General features: G+C 36.0%; 2 protein-coding genes across 3 annotated transcripts; one reads left to right on the forward strand and one right to left on the reverse strand.

The window, feature by feature from the left end:
* Positions 1-20,311, forward strand: ZK1073.2 (uncharacterized protein; the record flags this gene model as incomplete). Of its 2 annotated transcripts, NM_078232.7 has the most annotated exons (5): positions 1-11; positions 16,527-16,638; positions 17,480-17,689; positions 19,274-19,376; positions 19,907-20,311. In NM_078232.7, the coding sequence occupies 5 exons, from the start codon at positions 1-3 to the stop codon at positions 20,053-20,055; spliced, it is 585 nt and encodes a 194-aa protein (NP_510633.1). The 2 variants fall into 2 exon arrangements, with proteins under 2 accessions (NP_510633.1, NP_001407542.1); NM_001420582.1 differs by lacking the exon at positions 1-11 and having other exon boundaries at positions 16,540-16,638; positions 19,907-20,055.
* ndrr-2 (NDRG family member Related) lies at positions 20,247-25,120 on the reverse strand. The gene is made up of 7 exons (NM_078233.6): positions 24,983-25,120; positions 23,868-24,103; positions 23,580-23,666; positions 22,391-22,468; positions 21,910-22,040; positions 21,731-21,863; positions 20,247-20,880 (listed from the first exon to the last, which is right to left on the reverse strand). Exons 1-7 carry the CDS (start codon positions 25,116-25,118, stop codon positions 20,704-20,706), a joined length of 978 nt encoding a protein of 325 aa, NP_510634.1. The 5' UTR covers positions 25,119-25,120; the 3' UTR covers positions 20,247-20,703.

Consider the following 25,120-nt stretch of genomic DNA (forward strand, 5'->3'; position numbering starts at 1 on the left):
ATGCTGTTTGAGTGAGTTTTGGTTTTATTTTGATACTTCCTCAAGGTAACATTTTGCTTAGTTTAAAATTTTGTAATTATTGTTGTCACGAAGCTAAACAAATTTGAATAGACAGCTCACCTAGAAATGGAGATAACAATTTGTTTTGCTTTCATCAGAAATTCAGGAAGTTGAGAAAAATTTTCAGACTTTTTTTGAACTTTTCAAAACTACGAGAGCCCTCTATTAGGCCTTTCATGAAGGCAAGGCGCAAAGAGGGCACACCACGCAGTATTAGGCCCTGCGTGCTGCGGCCGACGCTTTGCGAGATCTCGCGCCACTATAGCCGTGTGCAACAGAGAAAGGCAATGGCGTGAAGCATGGCAAATCGGCAAATTGCCGGTTTGCCGGTTTGCCGGAAATTTTTATTTTCGGCAAATTGGCGATTTGCCGGAAATGTTTAGAGGAATTTATATAAGATGGAAACACCTAAAACAGTGTCTTTCCGAATGTTTTCCGTTTTTTCTACATATTTTCATAGAATTCGCTTACTTTTCAAAATAGATTTAGTTTATAGGATGTGTTTAATTTTGCTATTTGAAATTGAAATTCTGAACTTTCCAAAAAAAAAAAGTGCGAATTTACAATTTGCCGAAAATTTTCGACAAATTGCCGTTTTTCCGGCATATTCGGCAAATCGGCATATTGCCGGTTTGCCGATTTGCCGAAAATTCCAATTCCGGCGATTCGCCGATTTGCCGTTTTGCCGGAAAAATCGTTTGCTGCCCACCCCTGGTGTGAAGGCGGCGGGAGTGTGGGGCGTGATGTGGTGCGTTAGCGCCCTCGTGGAAAGCCTACCCTCCAGTAGTTTATCAGAAGTTTCCCGAAAGTTCCTAAAGTGTATCAGAAGTTCCCCAACAGTTCCTTAAAAACAAAATATACTATCTTGAAAACTACAGTACTCCTACAGTGCCATTACAGTACCTCTACAATATCAAAATTAAAGTTTCAGTCCATAAATTACTTATTCCTGACTCTGAATTTTTCGCTAATTTAATATGCACATTTTCAAAACAGAAAAAAAATCATCCATTACCTTCTGACTTTTTGATTCTCTTTCACTCATATGTGCATATTCAATAGTGCACCTCTTTGTACCTCACTTTACTACTTACCCTAAACCATTTATTATTCATTCTTCAATTTGGACGGACCACTAGGCAAAACCAAAACAAATGGCACAAACACATGCACAAAAAGTCATTCCACCCTCACACACACTATGTGTTGCTATTCACTTCCTGTCAGCCTCCCCGCAGATATCTTTTAAAAGTTGTCGAAAAAAAGAAACACATTTTTTGAGGCACGATACGTTTTGATTTATCAAAACTTGTAGGTAGTTCTGAAAATAACCATTGTTACGTTTAATCATAAATCATAAAGTAATTTATTATTCAAATTTTAATTAAAACTTGTTGATTTTTTACATGTTAAAATGCACCTGGTTTTGTGATATTTCAAAAAACTGAATTATAAAGCTGATCTTATTACAAAAGTTGTGCTATTTTGACATTTTCTGATTGTTGAAAATGGAAAACCGGCAAACAAAAATTTTGAATATTTTGGTTTTTTCATAAATCAAAAAACTAAAATATTTGTTTTTGAAAAAACCAAAAATAATTCTTTTAAAAAAATCCTAAACCGATCTTTCCCGAACGGAATTTAATATTAGTATTCCGGTTTACGCTCTGTTTCGAAAAGAAGATCACACATCATTTTTTGGATTTTTTTCGGACTTTTCGGATTTTTGAGCCTAACAGAAAAATGGGTAAGGCTCCTAATGGGGTTATTCATTTGATGACGAAAAATGTAAAAAAGTATTTTTATACATTTTTCCCCTATTCATGTGTGCAGAAAATGTTTAAAAAACGCATGCATTTTTTGCATTTTTCGACATTTTTCTATTATCGAAAAAATACGTTCGCACAAATTGCTCATAATTTATTTTTGATCTACCTTCTTGACTAGACTCCTCCCCTTCCTTCGACAAGACAGCCACCTCAAAATAACAACGGCATTTTTCTGCATTGGCAGACAGCCCACTTCACATGCTGAAGGCGAGAAACACAGAGAAATACCATCCTGTGCGGGCACATCTCTTTTTGCATTTTTCGTCATCACATGAACACCCCATAATAGATTAACTGTGATCAATGGTTCAGAGTCTAACTAGCAATGTTTCAAAACCAAACTTAGTTAGCCTCTGCAAAAAAAAACTTAAAAATGACATATCACTTTTGCAACTAACAACCCCAAAGTAGTTACTTTTTCCGTCAAACATCATATTCTTGCACTCCGCCCTTCTTCATTTTTTAACAAGTCCAACTCAAACTCAAAAAGATGAAATACCCGAAAAAAACTTTTTTTTTCCTTGCTACCACCATCACAAGGCGTCTACGCTGGCCGAGAAATCGAAAATTCCATTGCCCTTCGAGTGGAGAGCACGGAGAGCACAAAAACGGAACCGAATATTTTACTCCAGGGAACTTTTCGAATCTGGCAATTTACACGTATTTTCTTGTTTCTTCTACTTGCCAGTTTCACTTCTTTCGAACTTAGTATTTAAAATTTCGAAAATTATATATTTTCCAAGACTTTGGGTATTTTTTTTGTTGTCAAAGTTCCAGTGGTAAAGAAAAATAATTTGAAAATAGGGGAAAAATGATGGAAAAGGGGGTTCGTTTTCTGCTCGTCAGCATGGATTTCTCCATCTCATCCATCCTTCATACAACGTCTTCTTCTTCCCCCATACTTTGCCTATTTCTTTTTTTCAATTGTTTACGTGTTCTACTTGTGTCGTCTTTTTTTTCGTTGGGATACTACTCCGTCACCGTTTGTTAAGTTTGTTACATCAGGTTTTCCTTACTTGTACCGGGTTTTCTATTTTTTTTCCTATTTGTTTTATTAGAATCCTGGATGCAGCCATTAAAGGTGGATTGTCACTTTGAATATCATAATAAAACACTCCTAAAAATATTAGATTTTTCAAAATTTCGGGGGGAAAGTTTTGGCAAATTGCCAAAATTTTGAAAAAAAAAAGAGCTGTTGAGGAAATCCGAAGAAATTTCGCATTTTCCCACATCTACATACAATGTTTTAATAAGATTAATTAAAACAAAATTAAAGTATAAAAAATATAGGAAACACTTTTTTTTTGGTCGACTTCCAAAATTATGAATGGCAAAAATTGAGTAATTGTCACTTTTTGACAGTAATTAAAAAAATTTCAAAAAATGTTTTAAAAGTTTCACCAAGATTTTCTACTATTTTGGTATCATTGAAATAGTTTTTCACACTTTCCCCACTAGCGCTACTCCACGTTTAAATATAGATAACAGAAAAACTGGTGAGTTTGAGAAAATGTGGGTTGTAGCGGAGCTGTGTATTGGATCCGAGACATTTTTCATTTCATAGAAATATAAAGTAGACAAATGAAAACTGGATGAAACATGGAAAAAACTAAATTGACAACCTGTTTTGCTCATTTTTCAAATTTGTAAATCATTTACCCATTCTCAATTTGCAATATCTGAAAGGAAAATACTTTCAAATTTGAAAAAAAAAACACTCAAAAAGGATAACAAAATCACAAAATTTTCTGTCAAACTATATACTGAAACCTCGAATTTCAGAAAAAAAATTCTAAAAAATTAGAGCATGCTGCTGATACACTTCATAAATTGTAATGGATTTTTGATTTTCAAGAAATTTGGAGAAAAACTTCATTTTCTGATTGTGATACTTTGATTCAATAATTTTTGAAAATGGAATTTTATAAAGTTACACACTATATAGGCAGCCAATTTTACAGAAATTTTTACAAAATTATGTGTAAAACGTATAAAATACAATTGTCTAAAAATAGATTCACAAGCCACATGCAGAATATTTCAAGCACTACATGCATTTTCACACGTTGAAAATTAGGGATTCCTAGTAATTGTTAAATGAAAACGCGACATTCCGATTTAAGTTGTCTGGAAAATTTTCAAAAATAATTTCTAAAAAATTACGTAGCATCAATGTACATGAACTCCGGCGTTCCTAAAATTACCAAACTTTCTCGAAAATAGTCGAAAAAGTGGCAAGAAGTGATAAATTTGAAACTTGCCGAACAAAGAGCAGTCTGCTACAAATTTTTTGATAATTGAGTTTTGATAATTTTCATCTAAACTCTATTACATTTGGCATTGCTCTAAACTTTCCCTATTGTATTATTTTAACTGTGTAATTTGTTCTGAAATTTACCCACCCTTCTTTATCCGTCTAATTTTAAACTGACTAGGGAATGGCCAGCTTAGGGGTGAGGTACCTAGAGACGCCACATATGCCAAACGGAAGCTGAGATCATTGGCTACAAGAATATGCTTTCAAATTCTGCAACGGACCTCTGGGAGTCTGGAAATTCTTGTCTGAAATTATGCTTTTGAATGCTCGAAAGTGGTAAGAATTTAGAATTTATTACAGAAAAACGTTTAATTAATAAAATTAGTTTTATACTTGAAACAAGTACTGTATGCACTGTATCAAAACACATTTTCATCTTTTCTAGGTATTCAACTTCACGTTTTTCTGTAATAAATTCTAAATTCTTACCACTTTCGAGCATTCAAAAGCATAATTTCAGACAAGAATTTCTAGACTCCCAGAGGTCCGTTGCAGAATTTGAAAGCATATTCTTGTAGCCAATGATCTCAGCTTCCGTTTGGCATATGTGGCGTCTCTAGGTACCTCACCCCTAAGCTGGCCATTCCCTAGTGAACTTTGGAATATTTTCCCAGTGTTCGCTCTTTTTTATTCTCAAAACAATAAAAAAATTGTTATCTGATACAGATTCGTTGCAAAGATATAATTTTTCACAACATTGTTTGATGTAGCCGTCACTCTTGCATCTCATATCTTTCAAAGCGGCTTTTCCTGTTTTTCAGCTCTCTGACAGGCTAGAAAACAATATTTCACCCCAAGTTTCTAGAGTCTCTTAACCTAACCTAAAAAGAGGAGGAAAGAAAAAAACGGGGCTCTCGTTCTCAATAAGTGGGTCCCCAGTCACCATTTGTCAGGCGAGACATGGAATTCATTCTTCTTTCAGTTTTTCATCTTTTTCACATTTGCTAGTGTTGCTCTCACACTTCATAGTTCACGGCGAGCAATATATAGTTATAAATCAGCAGGAATGAGCTTAAGATGTCTGCTGATCAAGCTCTAGACAGTCGAAACACATTTTTTTATTCATTTGAGTCAAAACATCCCACTTAACGCTTGGTTCCGTTTTATCTTTTATTTGTTTAACGCGCGTCGATTGTAAAAATTGCGTGTATTTTTCATTGCGTGTATTTTTCACCACGCGTAACGTCGTTGTCGCGATGTCCTCCGGACCGAAGAGCAAGAAGCAAAAAACGCCCACGCTTGAACAACAAATCGAAGATGGAGTCAATGCTTACATTCACTCGCAGCAGTTCCAGCAAATCATCCAGAGATCCGTGGAACAAGTGTATGGACAACAATTAGCGAAAATGAGTAAACAACTCGATGAGATTTCGCAACAATTGCAAATCCAAAATGATAAGTTTAATGCCGTCCAACTGCAGATCAATAATCCGTGTCTCCCTAGCTCTCCGAACCCAGAAACGGAAGACCCAGCTGAAGCCAAAGAACGCAAGAGAAGTATCGTGATGTCAAATGTTCCCGAGTCCACGTCCAGGTTCCAACACGATAAGAATCGTAGCGGTGTTGAATGTGTAACAATGGTACTCAACCATCTGTCCTGCTCTACTCTTCCAATGGCAATCTACAGACTCGGAAAACCTCGAATGGATAAGAAACCTCGTCTGATCAAAGTAATTTTTCCCAATTCTTATACCCAACGCGATATTTTGTCAAAGTCTAAATCTCTGAGATCATTTAACACTGGTAGTCTCCCTCCCGTATTTATTAGAAAATCCCTATCACCCACTGAACTTAAAGAATTGTATGAGCTCCGTAAAAATAATCGATCCCTCACAGCCATTAGCACTGATGTCAATATGTTAGATGCCTCCCCCTCTGTTTCTACCTCAAATAACTAGGTTTGCCCAGTCTAGGAAATGTAATAGCTTGCTCTGTACCACCTAATTTAAAATTATCGTTTCTAGCTTCTAATGTAAGATCATCAGTTGTCAACCGCTCCGAAATTCAAGTAATTACGCTAACCGAGCAATATAGCGTAATATGTTTACAAGAAACATGGTTGACAAATAAAATACGAAGTTCCATAGTAATAGGTGCTAATAAAAATTATAATGTATACCGAACAGATAGGAAAGACGGTCATAGAGGCGGCGGCGTTTGTACTGTTGTGAACACAAAAGTTTTATCAGAAATTATTGCTTCGGAGTCAGATCCTCATTCATATGAAATACTTGCCGTTGACTTAAATGTAGATGTAGAACCGTTGCGAGTGATAAATGTTTATAGACCACCAACATGTTCATATAAAAATACCATACGCCTTATTAGTAAAATAGAAGATCTGATTAATAATAGCGGTAATTCTATAATCGTAGGTGACTTTAATGCCGGAGATATAAATTGGAGTCAAGACAACCCCAAATCCGATACACGCCTAGGAACATTACTTGTTGACTTCTGTAAAAATAACTGCCTCAAAAACAATGTGGTAAGCCCAACAAGGAAAACGAAGGTTTTAGATTTAGTACTTTCCAATATTAAAATTGAAAATGTCTATGTGACGACACCAATCGGTAGTAGCGACCACAACAGAATTGAATTTTCTCTTGACTTGTTGCAAACCAAAGTAGTCCCGAATCAAGAAATTTACGACTTCAAGCATGCTGATTTCATTCAATGCTCAAAATACTTTGATAATATAAACTGGGACACCGTATTCAATCCGAGCTTCTCTATTAACGACTCTTATGAAAACCTACTGAATCATATAGATAATGCCCTCAACATCTCAGTACCTAAAGTAATAGTGCCGATAAATGCAAGGTCCCTTCCACCTTACCTTTTAGCATTCCAAAAAACTGTTAATATAGCGTTTGAACAGGCCAGAAACACTAGAAATACATCTGATTACTTAGACTACATTAAACTGTCAAGAAAACATAGGAAAAAACTCCGCAAATTCCTTAGCAACTCAGAAATGAAACGGTTAGAATCTAAAGGTAATAGTGCATTCACTAAGCACGCTAAATCAATAATGAAACCCAGGAAAACGACAGTTCCAACTTTAACTGATTCATCCGGTAGTACCATCGCAACGGATGACGCTAAATCTAATTATCTCGCAGATGCGTTTGAATCCCATTACATCAATAAGCAAAACTCCCCATTCCAGTTACACGCAAATTATGAGTCGAAACAAGAAATTCCTTGGGTCACAGATCATGAAATATACAAAGGTCTGATGAGTAGTAAAAACTCCTGTTCATTAACCCCCGACAACATCCCGTTCACATTATCAAATTAATTGCTCCGTTTATAAGCAGCGCCCTAGCCCAAATATGTAATCTCAGCATGATGCATGGAGTAGTCCCGAGATCATGGACACAGTCTGTGGTCATAACCTTATCCAAAGTTCCCAAACCAAAGGAGTCTGTAGACTTTCGACCAATAAGTATAACATCTAACATCTGTCGAGTCTATGAACGGTGCTTACTTAGAAAATTAGAAGAATTTCTTAAGAACGAAAATTTTTGGAGCCCAACCCAACACGGGTTCCGCAGAAATAAATCAACAATTACGAATCTGTAAAATTTAGTAAAAATAGGCCTGAAAAAATTAGTAAAAATAGGCCTGAACAAGAACCTTTTAATTTGGATTAAGCAATTTCTAGCAAATAGAACATTTAGAGTAAAAATAGGAAATACCCTCTCCAGTGTAAAGCAGGCCATCTGCGGAGTGCCTCAGGGGCAGTTCTCTCGCCTGTACTTTTCGGAATTTTCGTGAATGAAATATCATCAATACTACCTGAGAATGTGCAATGTCAGCAATTTGCGGATGACACAAAATTATATGTTAAGACTCCAAAAAAGGAAAACGAGAATAAATTGCAACTGGCAATTAACTTGGTTAGTGAGTGGTCTGAATTGTCAAAACTTGACCTGAACAACAGTAAAACGGTACACATGACACTAGGTACCAACAAAAAGGACTTTACGTACTCCATAAACGGGCAAACTATCAGAAAAGAAGATGTTGCTAGAGATTTAGGGTTTCTCATCGCTCCAAATCTAAAATTCACGGAGCACTGGAAAAAAGCAATAAATGCATCCAAATATCAACTTAGTCAAATATTTAATATGTATAACAGTAGAAACCCAAGATTGATGACCTTGCTTTACAAGACATTTGTTAGACCTCTTCTTGAGTATGGAACGGTAATTACTAGCCCAATTAGAAACTCTGAAACAAGAGCCATTGAGTCGGTTCAAAACGCATTTACTAGACGATTATACAGTAGAACACAAGGCAAATACATCTCGCCAACTGACCCGGAGTATAAATCTGCATCCGAACGCAATGAACTTTTTGAGCTCACAACACTACAAACGCGGCGCCAAATCTATGACAGAAAAACTATTATGAAGATGATTAATGGTAAACTAGATCTCAACGTACCTCAATTTTTTACATATTCTGAAAACACACGAACTCGTTCCAAAAAGAAAGTCTCATGGAGCAGATGTAAAACTAAAACTAGAAAGCATTTTATTGTAAACCGTACGCTGAGTAACCCCAAGTTTCTAAAACATATATCAGATCTTGAATAACGAGATGTCTGACAACTGATGATTGCAACATGAACTACCCACATAACATTATTTCCTCCCGCCTGACCTAACTGTCCTGTTAACAAACTTTCGTTCCTATTTATTCTTCTTGTTTCTATCCCTCTTATTCAGTGTATTGTATTTATGATCTATTGTATGTGTACATTTTTCTTTTTTCTTCAACTTTTTCCACGTCTCCTCGCGAGCGTAAATAAATTAAATTAAAATTAAACACATTTTAACGTCTAAGTTTCTAACGATGTTTGAAAATTGAGAAACATTTTCGAAGTTTGATTCAAAGAGACTGAGAAATTTGATAAAACAGCTGACAATAGATGTAACAAAAACGGATTCTTTTGATATTCGGTATAAATTTCTAATGTTAAAATTTTGTTTCAAGGCACAGAAGTCAGTTGCTTTAAAAAATAAGTATTTATTAAAATACTTATTTTTTTTTGAAACTATGGGCTATAGGCCAAACTAGGGCACCCACGAGGTCGCCGCAACGGCGCCTCCGCCGGCCTGACAGCGTCACTCAAGCCGCTTGTATCCGAATGTATAGTGAGGCGCGGAACCCCGAACGTGTCGGCCGCTTCCAAACAACCGCCTCTTCACACTACGTTGCGCACACACTAAGCTACTCATTTCACGCCAAGCTGCGGAACCCCGAACGTGTCGGCCGCTCCAAATAACTACCTCCCGCACTTTTTTGTACACACACACAGCGGTGCGCGGCGTCTCGTGAGGCCGGTCGGCGTGAGGCCCGCATTTCGCTCCTCACTTTACTGGGAGCCCAGGCCCCAATTTTTTGTTTCAATTTATCTATAGTTTGAAATAGTTTAAAATGTTTGCTGTAGATATGCACAGTCGAAATTGGTTGAGGTCTTTTGGTTTTTGATCAGATATTTTCAAAATTAGTTTTTTCCCACATATTCAAGATTTTTCAAAACTTTTAGGCAAGCCATGTTTTAAGAAATTGCTGAATATTAAAAAAACAATTTTCTCGAATTTTGTAGCAAACATTTTTGAGTAATTGCTAATTATGTAAATACCAATGTTTTTGAAAAAACTTACAACAATATTAATACCACTCGTTTTTTTTTTCATGAACCCACACTTACGTTTTCCCAATGTTCAATATACACATGTAGTATCCAAAAAAAATTGCCCATACTCTCTCATCTAATTATCATCAAAAATAGATGAGGGGGGCAAGCGATCATAATTTCGGGATCTCCGACGTCTTCCATCCTCGTCATCGTGACTTCCGGAACTTCTCCATCCGCGTGACACGAACATCAGTTTTTTCGGCTGGGAGAGGGGACCCTCAGAAAACAAATTGTCTGTTTGTGTTGTGTTGATGTCGATGGATGATGGTTGTAATGTAGTTGGGAGAACGGAGCAGAAGAGCAGAGCAACACAGATTCATCTAATTTTACACTCAAATTTGCTCAATTTTATATTATGTTCATATGTTCCAATATTCTCTCGCTCTCACTCTCTCTTACATGGTCTGAGTAATTTATCTCAATTTATATTTCAACGATCGTTTTCGCAATATACTACGTCGCTGCTTTTTGACGTCAACTACATGATTGACATCAGTAAGATTCCTAGACACATTTAATTTTCAAACTTTTCATTTCCACCCTCTCACTGAGTTTTCCAAAAAAAGAGGGAAAAATCCGTCAACTTGTCTCGTGTTCAAAGGTCTCTCGCGTAAACAAGTTTAATAGGTTCTTTTCTGTGACAATTTTAGCGAGGCTTCTCCTTTTTTTTGTTGGCTGAGATATTTCACGAATTTTATCTTTTTTCGCTATAAAGTGACGTTTTCAGAGAAAAAAAAATGGAGATTTAACAAGATAAATTTATTAAAGAAAAAACAAAACAAAAGCTTACGTTTGAAAAATGTGTTTGGTTAGAATTTTTTAGAAACTCACGTGGTTTGTTTTACATACCCACTGGTGAGCTTTATGTGCCTAAAATTGTGTTTTTGAGCTGCAACTGGTATTTGTAAAAATTGAAAATTGTTCTAGTTAGCTTTATTCAACTTTAAAAAAAAAATTAGTCTTTAAAAAAATCTACCGTAACTAAGTATGCACACAAAACAATTTTTGACAACGTTTTTTTTTACAAAGTAAAAGTAAAATCATATGCTTTATTAATTGCCCAATTTTTTTTTCATTAAGTTCTCAAACATGTTTCATATTTTTACGGTGCGAGTTTTATTGCTCGTTTTTCTAATTTTCAATAGTTGTTTTTTTCAGTAGCCTCTAAAATTCCAGTAGTAAAACTATTTAAATATTTACACATTTACCATTCAAGTTGGCTCATTGAAAAGTATTGATACTTTTGAGTCAATTTCAAAAAAGGTAAAAATACGCAAGATATGGGCGGAGGCAAATTGGAAGTTAAACATAATCAATGTCAAGTTTGAATTTATTTATTTGACACATTGTTTTCCCCCGACTCAAAACTGTGAGTATTTTCAAAAAAAACTATTTTCAAAACATCTTTTGTATTTAATTTTTCTACTTTTCCTTACTATTCACCTCTCTTTTTATTCCCAAAATCATATTCTCTCCCTTTTTCCCAAAATCTGATTCCGAAATGGAATCTGAATCCAACAACGATGCACACATACACATGTAAATAAGAGCCGCCCGTCTATCATTTTCTCTGCGAACTTTCTCCCGCACCACTCTCGCTAATTCATCTCATTTTTCCACGCACATATTTGAGTAATTCTACGCAAAAAAAAAGCGTCTCGGTTTCATGGTAAGATGCTTCGAATAAACTTTGATCTGTTTTTGTCTGAATAAATCAAATTTTTTACTATTTTGTTGCCAGATTTTGATGGGTTGAATAAATTCAGCAAAATTTGACCTATAAATTCATCCTGTTTCTTTTTGACCTGAAAAAAATTTAACCTTGTTTTTTGTACTCGGCTAGTCATTTTCTAAAAATACGGTCAATCCCTAAAGAATTGAATAATTTTGAGCTTAAAAAGTGATTGCTTTTGCTCAGTAAAATTCATGTTCAGGCTCTTAAATCTACAAAGAGTATCACATTTATATTTCCGGCAATCTCCAATTTCAGCAATTGCCGAATTCACAGCTGCTATGCAATTTCAAAATTCTTTGCAAAAAAGCTTAAATCACAGCTTATACGTCAGAATTTTATTAATTATATAAACACCTGGTAGGTGTACTAAAAGTGAACTTTTAAATTATTTTTCTCCGCTGCCCCCAAAGTTTGCAAAAATTTTTCCCCCAATTTTACCAATATAGTTATATTTTATAATTTTGGGAAAAAAAGCGATGCGACTTTTTCACAGAATTTATTGTTCCACTCCTTTTAAAACAACGCAGATATTGAAAATATTAAAAAATCATCACATCATGAGAATGCCTACCGTTCTGGCGCGCAAATATCTTGTAGCGAAGGCACCTGTTCCTTATAATATCATTATATCATTATGAAATTAATTTCATAGCATGCACGTGGTGTCAGAGTGTCCCATTTCTGTTTGATCTACGAGAATTTCGGGAATTTAGACTGGCCTAGACGCAGATTTCTCAACTGATTTTGCCCGGATAAAAGTGTGCAGACGTCAGATTTTTTTGGGCTAAAAATTCCCGCATTTTTTGTAGATCAAACCGTAATAGGACAGCCTGACTCTACGTGAGGATGAAAAGTTGAAAAGCATTATTTCTAATTTAGTGTACATAACAGAAAGAAAACCAAAATATTTTAGAGAATACAACAAGTTCAAAGTCTATGCAATTTGGTCTAAAAGTTCAATTACTTGATCATTCTTCAGCCAATACCATAAATACTTCCGCCTTCAATTCCACCTCTTTCTCGTCTTGCCTTATCTTTTTCAATCTCAGGAGTCCGGAGCTAGTAGTAAATGAGATTAGTTGATCGATTGTTTCTCCATTTTACCTACTATTTTGCCCGCTCCCGTGTGTATGCCTATGTGTGTTTTTTCTCCTTTTCTCATGATCCTAATTGCATTGGGACCCCGAATTCAATCTACTGTGTCCTTCGCTTCTTGCAGAACATTCTTCTGTGTGTTTTTTCTCCTTCTTGCTGCTCCTTCTTCTTTTTTCTTGAGGCCCCCTCATTGTTTTTGGTTTTCTATCTCAAGTCGGAAGTCAAGACGATTTCATTCCCAGATTTTTTGTGCTCGGAAGTTTTTCCGCATTCAGAAGTTCTCCTATTTGCAGCCAATTATCTTTCGGATTAGAGTAATGGAACGGCGCGCGGAAAAAGTGATCTCATCGCACTATAAACCCTCTTCCCTAGCCCACTTTATATTCATGACCGAATCGCGGCGAAAAGCCAGGGGGTTTTCGCCATTTCAATCCGCCTTAAATGCACTCTTAATTTTTTGCCACTTGTGCTTCTGGCTCTCCTCCTTTGTATTCACGAAGCAAAAAAATCCGACACTCATTCCGTATTCGTTCACTTTCATTCCTGATTCCGCTGCTTCCCTATTCCCTGGTCATGACTGCAATTTCCTACTCGAAATCCAAGACTAGCATTGATTCAGAGAGCAGGTAAATCAAGAGCAAAAATTGTATTGTTGGATCATTGTGGGAACCTTTGAAAGCAGATATGCCTGGTAGATCCGTTTTCATTCTTTGTTTGTTCTCCGGCAAAGAATCACAAATCTCTTCTAGACACCAAAAGTTAGCACCAATTAGCCCTCATTTCATTTTTTGGTCTAGTAGTCGCATCTGAAGCATTTTGCCAATAAAGTTGGTTTGTGTATTGGTCTGCACTATAAGTCTAAGAAAACAACCGAACAACACGAAACAATTACGTGAATAGCGAAAATCAGAAAAGTGTGACCCTTCCATACATCAGAATTAGGATATTGCAAACACCTGCGAAGTTGAAGCATAGAGAATCAAAGAGATAGGAATTGGTTCTCAAGTGACTCATACAATGTTTTACTAGTCTACCATACTTTTCATATCCGTTTTACAATGCTCCACTTTGAGGGTTCCTAAGTTGTATTATGGTTTTATCAAAAAGATTAACAGGAAAAATACGTGAATGATATTTTTCTATATTTTAATGGTTAAACTATTAAGAAACCATCATGAGAATATATACTTTCTGGGGCGAAAATGAAAACAGCAGAGAGAATATGCGGCGGCGTGAGATTAAGGCGCGTTTGCTACGATGTATTCCCGCACCAAAACTATAGGCATTCTCATGATCTCATGGTATCTTAACAGGGCTTCCATGAGGCAGCCGCAACGGCACCTCCGCCGGCCTCGGCGGTTGCCCCGCCGGCTTCAGCGGTCGCCGCGCCGGCCTCACTGCGTCACCCACGCCGAATGTATAGTCCGGCGCAGAACCACCAACGTGTCGGCCGCTTCAGAATAACTACCTTTTACCACTACTTTGCGCACATACCAAGCTACTCATTTCACACCAAGCTGCGGAACCCCGAACGTTGTCGGCTGCTTCCAAATAACCACTTTTCGCTCTTCTGAAATTTCGGATTCTCAGCAGAAAAACCTTCATACCCAATTTTTTTTATTTCTACCGTGCCTACCACATGGCTTTTTGACAATGTATTTACAGTAACCAAACAGTAGCCTTACAAAAATCTGTATACGTTAACAATCTGCGATAATGCGTACTCATTTTGGTTTCCAGTTCGAAGGATTATCCAACTCCGACATTTCTCAGAATGACACAAAAGTTCATATACTTTTGTCAAAAAATAAAATGTAAATAAGTTCCTGCGTTATCTGAAATTCAAGGATTGGCGGAAATTGAAAAATTTTTATTCAATTTCCGGGGTCTCCCTGGAAGATTTTCCAAAAGTTAAATTGATTCTAGTTTTAAATTCTTGACTTGGCAAAATAACATTTAATACAGCAACATTTGTTGGCCCGAGCACTGTGTTTGAACTTACATTGGGCGTTTCAAAGTCATTGCAAGTTATGCTCTATGTTATGCTCAGCACGAGCCCGGTAGCTGTCGGTCCATATAGAGCAGCAAGGCTTCCAATTTATCAACATGTTTGTTTTTTGAGTGAACCCTTTTTTTTGCAATACCTAATGAAAATATTTGGAAAATTCTCGAAGTTTTTGGAAAAGCTCAACCCCCAAAGATGCAAAAAATCAACACTGGTCAAACTTCATGGTCGAGAACTCATTTAGATCTCTTCTGGAGCCGATCGTAAAACATACAACACATTTTCAATTAATAGACCGCATATGTGTCCCCCCACGTATTGCTGTTGCTGCTGCTTCATCATCATCTTCTTTGTCGTTTTCCTTCTTTTTCGCGTTTCTTTCATTCCGAGCCGAGCCGCTCCTTCTCATATTATTTGCACCGCCACCGCCGCCACTTTCCTAGTCCACCCTCTGAATCTGAAACCTGGATATCCTCTTCTTCTTCTTCTTCTTCATCTTCTTTATTTCCATTTTTCTCCAGCCTTCTTGTTTTGCATCTGTCAAATTCACTCAGTTTGCTCTTGAAATTAGATGCAAGATATTTTGGAGCCCCAGTGGCATATTAGTATTATTAAGAGATATTCTGGAAAGTTTATAAACTTGAAACTTGAAAAAAAAAGAACTTCAGTTGAAAATCTCAACGTTCTCAACGTTTTGTAAGAGCTAGGTGCATGTTTTTAGCGCCTGAAACTTTATTTTCTTTGCCTACGTGTTCTGAAATTAATTTTTCCTGTTTCATTCAATTTTCTGCAATTTTAAGCAACATGCCTCAATTTTTCTAGTCCACACTGCAAAAGATACCAAGTATTTCTGAATTTATTTATTAAAAACGAAATTGCTGTCTCTTTGTTGTCGAAGTGTTTGCAGTTTCACAATGAATTATGTATTTGTAATTTCTAGTTGGACTATTTTGTAGTTTGTAGTTTGTAGTTTCATCCTCCAACTTTAATCAAAGTAGCTTTGAAGGTCTGGATTCCATGTGGGCGCCAGTGGGGCGCCTCTGTCGACCTTGGAGGCGCCTCAGCCGGCCTCTCGCCGCCAATGTGTACATATAGTGTTGCGCGGAACCCGAAAGTGTCGGCCGCTGCCAAATAACTACAACTGCAAATGGTGACGGCAAAGGCGCCTACGTTCTGTAAAGTTACTGGAGACATATAGTCATATTTAGTTTTTTTTTTCAAAAAAATATATCACTTTTCCATTTTCAATTCTAACATGAATTTAAAAAAATTCAAATTCGATATCAAATAAATTATATATTTTCTAATCTGAAACCTTCAAGCCCATTCCCCCCAACCCACTAATAAATTTTCCCCTTCTCTAAAAAATTGTAATCAAACATGGTGGCAAACATTCTTTACCCTTTTTCAATAAAACCAAAGCACCTGTTGTAAAATCCGGGCGAATGAAATGGAATCTCTAATGAAAAAATCTCTACACGTCTCTCTCAGGCAAACAAAACAAAATTCTTCGGACAAAAAGCCACGTTTGGTCAAAAAACGAAAAAGAGAAATTTTGTTTGTAAACTCTACTTGTCCTTTTGTTAATACAGGCAATTTGAATATGAGGTCTAACGTCTAAAATCTATTCAGACGCGTGTGTCGGTTAGTTTTTCTACTGCTTTGTTTATTTTTTACTTACTTTCATTTTTTTAACATTCCAAAAAGTCACGTTTTTTCTGTAGTGGAAAATTGAGTTAGAACACAAAAATTATATTAATATTTTTCAGTGAATGTCAGTCAATGCCCTGCGTGCCTAAACCTCAACAACGGTCGCCAAATGCTTCCTTCAACCCGGCGCACGCTCAGTATGCGTGCTGTTTTCAACAGTTACACTCGAATGTAAGTCGGAAGATAGGAATATCCAAAATGAAAATTTGGGTAAAAATTAGAACATTTTAATTTACAAGGACAAAAAATAACTGGGCAAACCCTTATTGTCATTATTTTTTACTAATAGAACCCAAAATTGAAGCTTGCGGTTTTTTCTTAAAATTATTGATTTTGCTAGTGGTCAAATTTTTTTTAGTTTCTTAACGGCAAGATTTTGTTTTAGGTTTAAGTAGTCAATTCTTCAAACGCTGAAGCTTTCTAAACGAGCACCATCTAACAAGGAAAAGTTTTCATTTGCCCGTCAGACTTCAAAACGAGACATTTGCCATTCGAAAGTGTTCCATATGGAGTCACCCAAAAAAGTTGATCTGAAATTGTTTCACTACTTTGAAGGACTGTAGAATTGCTCCAAATGTTTTTTTACTTTTTTTTGAAAACTTTTAATGTTTTTCAAAACGGTTGAATTAGCTGAAGTAGCTCATTCCAAAAGCTTTTTGGAAAATTTTAATTTTTTGAAAACAATCTGGAAATTTTTGGACCGAGTGAAACTTGAAAAAAAATTGGCGGGTACACTTGTAGTCTGACCTTGCCACCCACGCAGCTGCTCTCCCTGAAAACAATTCCTTGTTTGTTTTTCCCATTCTCTTCACTTAATATTCTAGGATAATTAAAGTTCTTCCTCTCCGCCTCCTCTTCTTTTTTCACTCAGTAAGCTTTTGTCCTGTTAGCAGTAGCAGGAAGTATGCCACTTTGCTTTACAATTCAGCGAAATAGTCCAAAGTGTGAGTATACATATAATTGCTCCTCTCACACACACTCTCCGCATTTCATGACTTACAATCGTTTTCAGACGGGCGCCATTCTCATCGCCGTGTTCCACATCATCCTGTGCAGCGGTATATTCACGTGGCTTGTGAAGTGCATTGCCACCGAAAAATCAAGGATCGAGCTTGCCGCTGAAATTTTTCTCGCCTCATTATGCCTTATTGCTGCCATTATTTTATTGCTTGGATTGAAACTCGAAAGTCGCAGACTACTCACTGGTTATGTTCTTGCTCAGGTAAACTTTTCCTGTAAATTCACCGGCCTGGTTTTTTGCCGCCAGAATTGTACAATTACATACAGTGCGCAATGCTATAGGACCCCCCCTCATTTTTTCCGATTTTGGGAAACTGAAAAATTTCCACTCGAGAAAAGTTTGCGATGGGTTATTCAGTGCAAAAAATCTTGTAAATGCACTGTGAATTGAGAACATGAATTCCGCCAACTGTAGACTATTGCACAAATTTTTGGAGCAAGCAACGTTGATGGTGCTTGTAGTAAAAAAATGTGGGCTTCATTCCCTGACTAATTTCTAAAAGATTAATCGAGCTATAGCTTAGATATGAGCTCATAATTAAGAAGCATACTGAAAACAGGCCAAAAGCTCTGCACTAAAAATGATACAAAAGGACTATTTGCGAACGGAATCAGTTAAAAATTGACACGAATATACTTGAATACGTGCTTTATGAGATAATGTAAGTTCAAGCTCATAAGTTACTTGTGAGCTTCTCGTTGAGCTTCAACGTCTTAAAATGAGAAAAATTAGTTAAAATGGAGATTGCGATCATTACAAAAGTTTGGAAAACAGAAAAAATTAAACTAATAACCAGATTTAAAACAGTTTTTAATATTATTTTTTTGAAAATACTCAAAAAATCGTGAAAAAAAAATCTGTGGAAATTTTCGAAAATCTCAGGGGGTCCTATAGCAGTGACGCGGCCTAATTTTTGAAATATTGGCCGTGTGTCTACAGTTTTAACGATAAACTCGTGAAAACACAGGAACATAGGTTTATTGATATGCTGAATCCGAATATCACAAAAGTTTTTCATGGAAATTTTTTAGTTTCCCAATATCGGAAAAAATGAGGGGGGTCCTATAGCATTGACGCGCACTGTAGTTGTGTAATTCTAACCTCTTTAGAAAGTTTTAAATATACTGAAATTCAGTCAGACAAGATATTGAGAATTACTTTGGAAAATCATAGAAAAATTTTGAACTGAACCGATTTTAAAATGTATTCCCCTGAACTAGGGCTGGCATGTCGGACGTCCGGCGTCCGGAACGGACGGACATGCGTTTGGTTTTTAGAATTTTGAACATATTCCGAGGGTAGATTTTCACGGCGGCCGACAATTTACTTGTTTGGCCACGCACTCTACTTAGTCATATAATTTTATAATGAGTGGCTAAACTCGGAAATTGTCGGACACCGTGAAAAACACCTTCGGAAAATTTTCAAATTTCAGAAAACCGGAAGACCGGACGCCAAACATGACAGCCTTACCTTGAATTAAATTTTTCTTGAAATTTTTATGTTTCATTAAATTGTTTTAGTTTTCATAAGTTTGAATTATAATACCTCTGCAATTAATTATACAGTGGTTTTAAAAAATGTTACCCTAGTCCCCCATGTGCAAATAAAATGTAGAGCACCATAAATCTTGGAAACGTTTTTCCAATTATCTATTTCCACATCTTTTGTGAGCGTGCCATATTCCATTTTTCGTTTTATTTCGGAAAATGTGTAAAATCTAGAAACTTTGGTGTGATGCTTGAAGTGGGGGAAAAACACAAAAAAATGATCACCGAATTTCAGACACTTCTCGTTGGCCTTCTCTTTGTATTATTTCTCGCACTTATAATGGGCATTAAGCCCGGAATTCTCGACGACCCGGATCAAAACGGATACAATTCTCTAGGTGAGTTTTCGGAAACACATACTGAAACAAAAATTGAAGAAATTTCAAAAAATAAATGCGTTGATAAAGGAATCTCAATTGTACACTGCAAAGCATTTAGTCTTCAATTAATTACAGGTGTTATTAAACAAAATTTTAAAGGAAACTGAAAAATAAGATAAAATAATTGAAAAGTCGTAAAATTAATGAGTAGATCATATTTAATTGAGGTTAATCGTGTTCGAATATCTGACACTCACTTTTATTTATGTTTTGGAGACTTGTAAAAAAGTACTAATTTTGGACTAAATATTCTAGGTTGATTTTTGTTCAATAAATCTTTGCAAAATTTCATCGATTTTCACTGCAAAAAACGGAACAGAGTACCCAGCTGATATTATAAAATATTCCTAATCGTGTACAGTATTTGGATGACAAAACTGCAAACTTTGGCAAATATGGAAAACAAAATTGAAAAAAAAAACAAATGTGGCAACCAAAATGGATGTACAGTATACCATTTCAATTTATTAATTTTGCTTCATTTCCAGAAGAGGAACTTCTGATAGTTTTGGAAATTTTCATCTCGCTCGCCGTGGTAATCATTGAAGTTTGGTTCCTGACAATTGTCCTCAAAGCCTACTCGTTTTTCACCGACAAGTACAACTACACCGGCGGAGACCGCGAGGACAACGTGTGAAATTGATTGCCAATCGTTTTTTTTTGTAATTTTTTTTCTGAATGTTTGCTAGTGTGATATTTTTTCCCCTTCCATGTACATGTACATTTTCCCCTCTTCAACCACCTACCCAATTTTCTCTTTTTGAATCAAAAATGTATTATCCGAATCCTCAAAAAAAAAAGAAGAAAAAGAAGAAAAAAAACGTTCACCGCCCAATATTCTATATTTATTTTATCCGGAAAAAGTTCGTTTTGAATAAAATATAAAATGGAAAGATAGAATGTGTGTGTGTGTAAAATGTATAGAGAAACTCAACTGAAAAGGTTGCGTTGAAATTGAGAATGCCGATAGTATAAGATAGAAGATAGATTGAATATTTGAAGGAATTTCAAGCTTTTTTCAAGGACATTGTTTTTAGGGGGGGGGGGTAACCATACAACACACAAAATATAAAAAGAGGTCCAAATTGCGGCAGACAAAATGTGGGGATATTGGAACTGAAAAAAAAGAATTACAACCATTTTTGTTGTTGGGATAAATATATATTTTTGGTTTTTTCAGATGGGGTGGGAATGGGACTTGGGGCGTAGAGAGTTGGGAAAATCGAAAAAAAAAAGAAAATCAAAGAAAAGTACAAAATAGAGACATAGGAAAACGTACAGATTCTTAAGCAGATGGGACTGGTGGAAGATGTGGTTGGGTGACGGACATGCGACGCGGGCGGTCGGCCTCTTCCATCGAGCTGGACAGAGTTCTTTGGCGCTCCATTCCTGGGATGGCGACTCCCGAGAGCACTCCGCATCCTTTGCAGAGAAGGATCAGCGAGCGGGCGAGCTTGTCTGGCTGAAATTTGGGAGATTGGAAATGATAAACGTTCCGCTGAAAACCTCGAAAAAAAGCAGCAATTTTCAAAAATTTTCAGATTTTTCCGACTGTCCGTTTTTGACAAAATTCTTATTGGTGCTATTCCACGTAGGATTTGGAACATTTTACTTTGGGGAGGAAAAATCGAGGGAAAGTTTTTTTTTTTGAATAATTCCATTTGTATAAAAAAATGCCCATTTTGATATTTGTTTCTTCTTTTTAAGGTTGAAACTCCATTCAAAAACATTATTTCGCCCCGGAATATTTGTCTCCAAGGATAAATATCCTACTGAAGTTTTTCCCCGGTTTCTCTCGTATGTTATATGAAGCTAGGGTTTTCATGTAGGCTGCCGCGCCTGCCTCGCGCCGCGCCACCTGTATAGTGTGGCGCGGAACCCGAAAAGTGTGCAGAAATGAGGCGAGAGGCCGGCAGGCTGGAGACAGACTTCAGGCCCTGAAACGCGCCTGCCTCCCATGGAAGCACTATATAAAGTAATTTTGAATTATGTATGGATTATTTAATATCAGTATTGATAAATCAGTATTGATAAAAATTAATATTTCCACGTGAAAACAGAGAATAGGTTCAGAAACTCAGAAATTCAGAAAAAAAATTAAAAAAAAAGAGGTTGAAGTTAGTTTCAGAATTCGAAATTAAAAAAAAAAATTTTATGGTACTTTTTGTTCAAAAAAGTCAATGAAATCTGTGAAATTTGAGTTCAAAGACATACACGTGTAAATTATGCGAAAATTTGTTTCAAGAGATCAGAATTATGTGCAGGATTCGATTTCATCAATATTTTTTTTCAAAACATAAACTGTAACTTACAGCCTCTTGCATAACATCGGCCACGTTGTCCACCACCAACAGAGTCGTTTTCTTCTTGTTCATCGACTTGTGAGTCGTGTAAACCGTGTGGAGATGAGAAGCCTTGCTTCCAGTCACCAAAAGTGCGTCCACTCTGAAAGTATAGTATACTAATATCAGCGGTTCAGTAGGAAACTCACGTCTCGAGCTTTGTTCCAATAGTTGAGGAGAGATCAGTACGTTTGGTGAAAGCGACGAGGTACTTGGACAAGTTCTTTGGGTTCAAGGTGGCCTTGAGCTCTTCCAAGTATTCCTGGCGAGATTTGGATTCCTGAAAGTAGAGAGTTTATTTTTTATTGCTTAATTATTTTCGATTTTCTATTACAACAAAAACATGTGCTTTCCCACATATGTACAACGCATTTCAGGGGCTAAAATCTAAGATCGATGGATCCAATTTTCGTAAGAGCAAGCAACCAAGAATCACTGATGGTGAAAAAAAAAAAAAGAATCGAAAGAAAAATACTACAAATTCTAAAAATCACTTGTTAAAAGTTTAAAATCATTACAGAACCAGCTAGTAAGTAGACTTACATCTCCCTGAAATGAAATGTTAGAAGACAGTTACAAAAATGTTTAGGAAAGCAAGCAGTGAATAATTTTCCAGTTGAGAAAACTTACTCCTCCAAATTTGTGGGCTAGCAAGTAGTCCCAGGCACCGTCCGACATGATGGAGTTCTCCAAACGCATGTTCATGACCTGCAAATGTATGAGATTGAAAATCATTTTTTTATAAATTTCATCAGTTGAACCAATTGGTTTTAACTGTCTTTATATCTAATTTTAGCGTACTACATAAAATGACAATTTTTAAAAATTAGGATTTCTTTAGAAATGTTTTACGGGAGACTCTGTAATGCTTCAACTTGAACGCATGTTCCAAGCGGGGCAACGTAATATTTTAAAAAATGTCTCAAAAAATTTAATGACAGTTCAAAATTTTTTATGAATTTTCAAAGTCTTGAATTTGGTTATTATGAGCTTTCTTAAAAGTGGAGTCGCGCGCCTGTGGGAATTTTTGTTTGAATACACTTATAATAATTCAAAACGACCAAATATCATGATAAAACATCCAAAAAACTTCAAATTTTTTAAAATTTCTAGTCAAAGTTTCGGCATGCAGTTTGATAAAGCAAAGAATATATCGTGTAAACTTTCTTCAATCGTTGAGATTTGGGAATTTTCCAACGAACTGTTTTGTTTTAAATATTAGTAAAAATAGTCATTACATATCTATAGAGGAAAATCTGATAACCATTTTTTGATTCCGTAAGTTTTTATAGTTTTTGGAACATTTAACTCCTTGGAGCGCGCTTTAGAACAACATTCAATATTAAATCTTTTCAATGAGAATTTGCTCCACGTTTTCTAGTAATTTCTTTGCTTGGGCTTGTACTTTTATAACAGAATTTTAGAAGTTTCCATTAAGAAAAACCAATCTTAAGAAGTTTTGGATCTTTTGACCCCTCTACGTCATTGCCTTTCATGAAGCAATCTTCAACGATTCCCCTCTCTCTCTCTCTTTTTTTTCAGCGGTTTTCATCTTGATATAATCAAATTTTCCTCGCTCATTTTTTTCCCAAAAAATTATTTTCCTTTTGGCCCTCCATCCTCATTCAAAATTCTTTTTTTAGCTTCTTCCCACCCTCTTGGAGGACTCCCTACTGCTCATTGCTCGTCAAAATGACGTTGGCGGCCGGCGGCGGCAAAGTATTGAGCCGAGTGCCGAGCCAGCTCAATGCAGATCAATTATCATTCTGTTACAACACCGTGCATCAGCATGTATTGAATGACAAATTGATGCGCTTACCTTTTCCTTGCAGTACTCAATAATTCCAGCAGTCGTAGATGTGCAGTGCACCAAGACGATTCCCATGATTCTGTTCGGGTGTCCCATCTGAAAAAAGTTTGCTCAAAATTTTCTGATGAAGTTTTCAAAAAAAACATCATTGTTTGCCACTGGCCAGTTGTTCGTTTATTTTTTCTATCCAAAACTCGCGAAAAAGTAAGTAAATCCAAGGCAAATAGTGATTCTTCTTTTTCAAAACTAACCCAACTACAAACAAATGTTCTTAAAGATCAAATATTATGAACTCACTGCAAATCGGCAGATGATATTGGCTCCGACTCCTTCTCCAAAAGCGATTGCTGACTTGACTTCGAATTTGTCGAGCACTGCACTCAGATCATCTCCGATTCCGTCAAGAGTTGGGAAGTCGCCGAAAAAGTCGGCCGAATTGTCCTCCTGTCCCGGAACGCAGACGTGGAGAAAGATGGCCTTCTCCTTGACGGTAGCCATGCTTGGGTGGTTGACGAAACGCACAAAACTCTTGTCTGAAAATTTGGAATTCTTATATATTTTTTGAATTTGATTCTCATGATCAAAGAATTACACATTTATTGAAAAGTGCACCTAATAGAAAAAAGCCTAAAATATGTTTTGAAATAATTTTTTAAACTTTTATAGTAGTTTAAATTTTTAAAACTGAATCTAGCAAAAATTGTTAAGTGTGCTAAAATAAACCTTAATTCTAAATTAGTTAAATATAACTAAATTTTTCAAAAACTCATGTTTCAAAATGACGTCATAGTTCAGTAATTTGAAAGCAAAACTTTCATAGTTATCCATGTAAAAAAAATTTTACTACATCAAACATTTTTCAGTCCCTTGTATTATGTTTTACGACTGGGATTTTAGATTGGATATTTATAAATCTTAAAGTTTAATCTAAAAGCGGCGGATTGTTGATTTTTTGTCTCAAAAACATCATACGGACACAAAGAAAAATACATCGAGATTGAAAAATAATTTCTGAAAATTCAAAAATATCAAGCTTTCTGACAAATAATGGGAGTGAAATAAAAATTGATATTTTAAAATTTGCAGTGACTTTTTGATTTAACCGAAAGTTCCAAAAAATGTTCAAATTTTAAAAATCATATGCTTATTAATAATATGACTTTTTGTCTCAAACATTCTGTTATTCAGAGTTAAAATTTTAGAGGAACGAATATATAGACCGAATCTCACTAAATTTTTCAAAATGCTAGTATATAATTCATTTTGATTTGAGGAAACTACCTATATAAAAAGTTTTGCCAAAATTTTCTAGAAATGGAATAATATTTTTGGCAGTTATTATCTTTGAGTTCCAGTTTTGAACAATTCAACATAACATTTTTTTTTTTCAGTAAAATTCCCAATTCACTCACGGTTAGTTCCAATATCGTGAACGGTCAGGATGATGGTTTTTCCGCCACGCTCCTCCAAATTTCCCTGAACGTAGACATGAAGAACTCCGCAGTTCTGGGCCTGGACGACCACCATTTGCAAGTTATCCTCGGACATTT

Source organism: Caenorhabditis elegans, chromosome X (assembly GCF_000002985.6).
Source record: "Caenorhabditis elegans chromosome X".
Lineage (NCBI taxonomy): Eukaryota > Metazoa > Nematoda > Chromadorea > Rhabditida > Rhabditidae > Caenorhabditis > Caenorhabditis elegans.